The sequence below is a fragment of the Oncorhynchus tshawytscha genome, linkage group LG08 (assembly GCF_018296145.1).
Source record: "Oncorhynchus tshawytscha isolate Ot180627B linkage group LG08, Otsh_v2.0, whole genome shotgun sequence".
Lineage (NCBI taxonomy): Eukaryota > Metazoa > Chordata > Actinopteri > Salmoniformes > Salmonidae > Oncorhynchus > Oncorhynchus tshawytscha.
This window is the reverse complement of record NC_056436.1, coordinates 4,923,504-4,931,003: the sequence shown is the minus strand read 5'-3', so window position 1 is coordinate 4,931,003 and position 7,500 is coordinate 4,923,504. Positions and strand designations below refer to the sequence as shown.

The 7,500-nt window shown below is 57.5% G+C and overlaps 1 protein-coding gene across 1 annotated transcript in view; it reads left to right on the top strand.

The window, feature by feature from the left end:
- The window catches only part of si:ch73-383l1.1 (receptor tyrosine-protein kinase erbB-4), a 469,115-nt gene that overhangs the window by 355,199 nt on the left and 106,416 nt on the right, over window positions 1-7,500 (top strand). The window contains 2 exon segments of the mRNA XM_042325104.1: window positions 5,060-5,133; window positions 6,410-6,500. Of these exon segments, the coding sequence (XP_042181038.1) occupies window positions 5,060-5,133; window positions 6,410-6,500 (165 nt within the window).

Here is a 7,500-nt window from a genome sequence, read left to right as displayed (position 1 = left end):
TGTTTATTATAAACCTAGTAGTTTGGGTCCTAGATGCTGATTGGCTGAAACAACATTCCAGCCTTCAGACAATATACCACTGGTATGACTCAAAAATACTTGTTTACTGTTCTAATTACATTGGTAACCAGTTTCTATAGCAATGAGATACCTCTGGAGTTGGTGGTATAGCGCCAATATACCACGGCTAAGGGCTGTATCCAGCTACTCTGCTTGGCGTTGTACATAAGTACAGCCCTTAGCTGTGGTATATTAGCCAATATACACACCTCCTCTGGCTGTATTGCTTAATTATATCACACACGACCATGTATTTAGTCTTTGTGTTCTTCACACTTGTAACAAGATGCCTGAGACAGCATGTTGTATGGTAGAGACATGAGCCCTTCAAGGCTCTACGTGGTCAATCCATCGTCTGCCATACAGTGTTACTTTACCTTACTCCAGCTGGTAGTGTTATGGTCTAACCCACCCCTCCCCTGACCTCCCCCTCCTCCTCCCCCACCACCACCACCCCTTGCCCCCCTCCCCCCCCCTCCCCTGACCTGCCCCCCCCCCCCCTCCTCCTCCTCCCCCACCACCACCCCTTGCCCCCCCCCTGACCTCCCCCCTCCCCTGATCTCCTCCTCCTCCTCCCCCCCACCACCACCCCTTGACCTCCCCCCTCCCCTGATCTCCTCCTCCTCCTCCCCCCACCACCACCCCCCTTGCCCCCTCCCCTGATCTCCTCCTCCTCCCCCCACCACCACCCCTTGCCCCCTCCCCTGACCTCCTCCTCCTCCCCCACCACCACCCCTTGCCCCCCTCCCCTGACCTCCTCCTCCTCCTCCCCCCCACCACCACCCCTTGACCTCCCCCTCCTTCCCCCCTCCCCCACCACCACCCCTGACCTCCTCCTCCTCCTCCTCCCCCACCACCACCCCTTGACCTCCCCCCTCCCCTGTCCCCTCCTCCTCCTCCTCCCCCACCACCACCCCTTGACCTCCTCCTCCTCCCCCCACCACCCCCCCCCCTCCCCTGACCTCCTCCTCCTCCCCCCCCACCACCACCCCTTCCCCCACCACCCCCCTCCCCTGACTCCTCCTCCTCCCCCCCTGCCCCCCCCACCACCACCCCTTCCCCCCCCCCCACCACCCCTGCCCCCCCCCCTCCTCCTCCTCCTCCCCCACCACCACCCCTTGCCCCCCCTCCCCTGATGCCCCCCTCCTCCCCCCCCCCACCACCACCCCTTGCCCCCCTCCCCTGACCTCCCCCCTCCTCCCTCCCCCCACCACCACCCCTTGCCCCCCTCTCCCTGACCCCCCTCCCCTGACCTCCTCCTCCTCCCCACCCCTTGCCCCCCCCCACCCCCACCACCCCTTGCCCCCCTCCCTGACCTCCTCCCCTCCCCACCAGCACCCCCCTGACCTCCCCCTCCTCCTCCCCCACCCACCACCCCTTGCCCCCCTTCCCCTGCCCCCCTCCCTCCTCCTCCTCCTCCCCCCACCACCACCCCTTGCCCCCCCCTCCCCCCCCTCCCCTGTCCTCCTCCTCCTCCTCCCCCACCAGCACCCCTTGCCCCCCTCCCCTGACCTCCCCTCCCTCCTCCTCCCCCACCACCACCCCCTTGCCCCCCTCCCCTGACCTCCTCCTCCTCCTCCCCCCCACCACCACCTCCCCCCTTCCCCCACCACCACCCCCCCCCTCCCCTGACCTCCACCTCCTCCTCCCCCACCACCACCCCCTTGACCTCCCCCCCCTCCCCTGACCTCCTCCTCCTCCCCCACCACCACCACCCCCTTGCCCCCCTCCCTGACCCCTCCTCCTCCTCCTCCCCCCCACCAGCCCCCCTCCCCCACCACCACCCCTTGCCCCCCCCTCCCCCCACCACCACCCCTTGCCCCCCCCCACCTGCCCCCTCCTCCTCCTCCTCCCCCCACCACCACCCCTTGTTGCCTCCCCCCTCCCCTGACCTCCTCCTCCCCTCCTCCACCACCACCCCTTGCCCCCCCCTCCCCTGATCTCCTCCTCCTCCTCCCCCACCACCACCCCTTGCCCCCACCCCTGCCCCCCCTGACCTCCCCTCCTCCTCCTCCTCCCCCCACCACCACCCCTTGCCCCCCTCCCCTGACCTCCTCCTCCTCCTCCCCCCCCACCACCACCCCTCCCCTGACCTCCCCCTCCTCCTCCCCCCCCACCACCACCCCTTGACCTCCTCCCCCCTCCCCTGACCTCCTCCTCCTCCTCCCCCACCACCACCCCTTGCCCCCTCCCCTGACCCCCCTCCCCTGACCTCCTCCTCCTCCCTCCCCCACCACCACCCCTTGACCTCCCCCCCCCTCCCCTGACCTCCTCCTCCTCCTGCCCCCTCCCCCCCCCACCACCACCCCTTGCCCCCCTTCCCCTGTCCTCCTCCTCCTCCTCCTCCCCCCACCAGCACCCCTTGCCCCCTCCCCTGACCTCCCCCTCCCTCCTCCCCTCCTCCCCCACCACCACCCCTTGTCCTCCTCCTCCCCCTCCCCCACCACCCCCCCCCTCCCCTGACCTCCTCCCCTGACCTCCTCCTCCCCCCACCACCACCCCTTGCCCCCCCCCCTTGACCTCCTCCCCCCTCCCCTGACCTCCACCTCCTCCTCCCCCACCAGCACCCCTTGCCCCCCCCCCCTCCTCCCCTGACCTCCCTCCTCCTCCCCCCACCAGCACCCCTTGCCCCCTCCCCTGACCTCCTCCTCCTCCTGCCCCCCCCCACCACCACCCCCCCCCTTCCCCCCCCCTCCCCCTGACCTCCCCTCCTCCTCCCCCCCCACCAGCACCCCTTGCCCCCCTTGCCCCCTCCCCCCACCTCCCCTGCCCCCTCCCCTCCTCCTCCTCCCCCCCCACCACCACCCCTTGCCCCCCCCCCCCTCCTCCTCCCCCCACCACCACCCCTTGCCCCCTCCCCTGACCTCCTCCTCCCCCCACCAGCACCCCCTTGCCCCCTCCCCTGACCCCCCCCCCCCCACCACCACCCCCTGACCTCCCACCACCACCCCTTGCCCCCCTCCCCTGACCCCTCCTCCTCCTCCCCCCCACCAGCACCCCTTGCCCCCTCCCCACCACCACCCCTGCCCCCCTCCCCCTCCTCCTCCTCCCCCCACCACCACCCCTTGCCCCCCTTGTCCTCCTCCTCCCCTCCCCTGACTCCCTCCTCCTCCTCCTCCCCCCCACCAGCACCCCTTGCCCCCTCCCCTGACCTCCTCCTCCTCCCCCCACCACCACCCCTTGCCCCCCTCCCCTGACCTCCTCCTCCTCCTCCCCCACCACCACCCCTTCCCTCCTCCTCCTCCCCCACCCCCCCTCCCCTGACCTCCCCTTCCTCCTCCCCCACCAGCACCCCTTGCCCCCTCCCCTGACCTCCCCCTCCTGTCCTCCTCCTCCTCCCCCCACCAGCACCCCTTGACCTCCCCTCCTCCTCCCCTCCCCACCACCACCCCCCCTCCCCTGACCTCCTCCTCCTCCCCCACCACCACCCCTTGCCCCCCCCCCCCTCCCCTGACCTCCTCCTCCTCCCCCCCACCAGCACCCCTTGCCCCCCTCCCCTGACCTCCTCCTCCTCCCCCCACCATCACCCCTTGCCCCCCCCCCCCTCCCTGACCTCCTCCTCCCCCACCAGCACCCCTTGCCCCCCCTCCCCTGACCATCCCTCCTCCATCGTTGGCACTTAACTAAGACAGAGACGCACACAGTGTTGCAGTCTGGAGCTGGGTCCAGGGAGGGTAGTCTGTCAACTAGCATGGGGGCCTCCCTTCTGAATACAACCAGGATGATGTACTCTGAGACATAGGTCTACCGTCAGCCATACAGGCCCTGCCCCAGAGGAAGAGAGGAAGAAGGCAGGGGGAGATTGTCAGAACTCATTTCACCCCATGACCTTGCCTTGTTGCCCTGGGACACCCTCGCTTCAGGCAACATGACACTACAGGACCATCTCTAATTCACACAGACTGTAGGTGGAATAGGTCAGGTCAAAGGTTCCTTGGCATGTTACGCACATGCAGACACATTCTAAAGTGGGATGCAGAGAGCTGTTTTAATCTCTCTCTCAACCTTTCTCTCTCTCTTTCTCTCTCTCTCTCTCTCTCTCTCTCTCTCTCTCTTTCTCCCTCTCCTCTCTCTCTTTCTCCATCGTTGGCACTTAACTAAGACAGAGACGCACACAGTGTTCTCTCTTCTCTCTCTCCTCTCTCTCTCTCTCTCTCTCTCTCTCTACAGGCCCTCTCTCTCTCCTCTCTCTCTCTCTCACCCCTCTCTCTGCCTCTCTCTCCCTCTCTCCTCTCTCTGGCTCCTCTCTCTCTCCTCAGGACCATCTCTCTCTCCTCAGACTCTCTCCTCTCTCTCCTCTCTCTCTCTCTCTCTCTCTCTCTCTCTCTCTCTCCCTCCTCTATCTCCTGTCTCTCTCTCTCTCTCTCTCTCTCTCTCTCTCTCTCTCTTCTCTCCTCTCTCTCTCTCTCTCCCTCTCTCTCTCGCTCTCTCTCTCTCTCCTCGCTCCTCTCTCTCTCTCTCTCTCTCTCTCTCTCTCCTCTCTCTCTCTCTCTCTCTCTCTCTCCTCTCGCTCCTCTCTCTATCTCTCTCTCTCTCTCTCTCTCTCTCTCTCTCTCTCCTCTCTCTCTCTCCTCTCTCTCTCTCTCTCTCTCTCTCTCTCTCTCTCTCCTCTCTCTCTCTCTCTCTCTCTCCTGTCGCTCTCTCTCTCTCTCTCTCTCTCTCTCCTCTCTCTATCTCTCTCTCTCTCTCTCTCTCTCTCTCTCTCTCTCCTCTCTCTCTCTCTCTCCTCTCCTCTCTCTCTCTCTCTCTCTCTCTCTCTCTCTCTCTCTCTCTCTCCCTCCATCTCTCCTCGCTCTCTCTCTCTATCTCTCTCTCCCTCTCTCTCTCTCCTGTCTCTCCTCTCTCTCCCTCTCTCTCTCTCCTATCTCTCCTCTCTCCATCTCTCTCGCTCCTCTCTCTCTCTCTCTCCTGTCTCTCCTCTCTCTCCTATCTCTCCTCTCTCTCCTCTCTCTATCTCTCTCGCTCCTCTCTCTCTCCTGTTCTCTCTGATGGGCCATAGGGATATGTACCATGGTATAGGGGCCTTGGACCCGGAGCGGCTCAACGTGTTCCGCACAGTGAGAGAGATCACAGGTGACACACACACACACACACACACACACACACACTCAGCTGCTGCTGGGATACATGGGAGGAAACATATGAGAGTGAGGATGAGAGTGAGAGAAGGAATGTATAGACTCGGTGTGTGCGTGTGTGTGTGTGTGTGTGTGTGTGTGTGTGTGTCTGTGTGTGTGTACGTGTACTGTACGTGCGGAGTGTGTGTGTATTTATTCTTCTGATAATGCCCATTAGGACTTGTATAAAGGGATGAGCTATACCTCATCTGTAAAACCTTTTGTCATATTAAACCCTGCGACTCGCGGTTGAGCCAAATAGCTAATGGAGTGAAACTTCATTTTCATAATGAAAACCAGGGCAATAAGGAAGAGCAACGACCAATATCTCTTCAAGGCAGGGCCTATACTGTCCACTTTAATGGGCACACAAATGCAACACACACACACACACACACACACACACACACACACACACACACACACACACACACACACACACACACACACACACACACACACACACACACACACACACACACACACACACACACACACACACACACACACACACACACACACACACACACACATACACACATACACACACACACACACAATATGATCTATCATTAAGGCACATGCAACAGTCGTATTATGCCCAGTGATGCTAAACTCATTCAGCTAATCAGTTGGATATTGTCTTTACCCAATACATTTCCTTTAAAGAAATGGGATCATTGTAAGAAGCACATAAAAGCAATGAAAGTCTATCTCCCCCTAAATACCTCCTTCATCAAATAGGAGAACATTCAGTTCTTCTCTGTGGGGTAATAAAGACAGAGTTGTTATGCTCCCATTCAGATTCAGTTTTTCTCATCACTGATAAACTTTTCAAAGTTCTACACATGTAAGATCTTAATTTGAGCCAGTTTGCTACAGCAGGCAACAGGAAATGGAAATGATTATGTGGATTATAATGAATGGACATTTTTTGTAGGAATTGATACATTTATCGTTAGGGCAGATAAATTCTGACATTTTCAAGTGGAAATCACTCATTTTAAAATCCTTTTTGAACCTTGAATACACTACAATTTTGAATTTCCTGCCGTGCATGAAAATTCTCAGCAACAAAAGAGTGATCAAATTAAGATCATCCATCTGTACTAGACAGTCTAGTCTTTTGGTCATCTTCATTCATGCGGCATCAGAAGCACATAAAGACATTGAACTTAATGAGTTGTTATAATCAGTGTGTGTCTGTCTGTGGGTTGCCATTTCTCCTCTAGGGTTCCTCAATATCCAGTCCTGGCCAGAGAACATGACAGACCTCGGTGTCTTCTCCAATCTGGCAACCATCGGTGGGAGATCACTGTACAGGTAACAGTCAGAAATCAATTCATTAATTACCATATAGTACATTTTATTATTATTATTTTATGATTTTAGTTTTGCATCAAAAAGGAGTGTAAAATCACCAGGTATAAAATAATCTATATATTTAGGAAATCTGTTCCCAAGTATTCCCACTAGTTCAAAAACAGACAGATGTGACGAAGTCTCAATATATTCAAGATATGAAATGATTGTTATTTTCAAAAACAATCTCTTTTTGGGCTTAGTTGTGGTCAATTTGCAGTGTATAAATGATTAGAATGATATTCCGGGCTGAATCTAGCTGGCTGCCCCCGAAATACACCAATATGTGGGTTTAAAACAATCACACAGTGTAGGACTATAACGATGTGTGCTGAGAGGCAGGAAGCAAGTTCAGGAAGTGAGTGTTTTAACAAATAAACGCAACATAAAACAAGAAACAGGAACAACACAGAGACTAAACACTGGAACAGAAACCATAACGCCTGGGGAAGGAACCAAAGGGAGTGACAGATATAGGGAAGGTAATCAGGGAGGTGATGGAGTCCAGGTGAGTGATGACGCGCAGGTGCACGTAACGATGGTGACAGGTGCGTGCCATAATGAGCAGCCTGGTGACCTAGAGGCCGGAGAGGGAGCACACATGACAAGTACTTGCATACTCACATAGACATTCCACACACACAGGGAAACGGAAACACAGAACTGTTTAGTGTTGGGCCTTGTATTCCTCCTCTTCCTCCTCCTCTTCCTCCTCCTCTCTGTTCTTCTGTTCCTACTCTTTATCCCTCTGCTCTACTCTCCCTCTCTCTCTCTCTCTCTCTCTCTCCAAAAGAATAAATACATTTTAAATGTCATATTATGTATATATACAGTGTTGTAACGATGTGCAAATAGTTAAAAGGGAAAATAAATAAACATAAATATGGGTTGTATTTACAATGGTGTTTGTTCTTCACTGGTTGCCCTTTTCTCGTGGCAACAGGTCACAAATCTTGCTGCT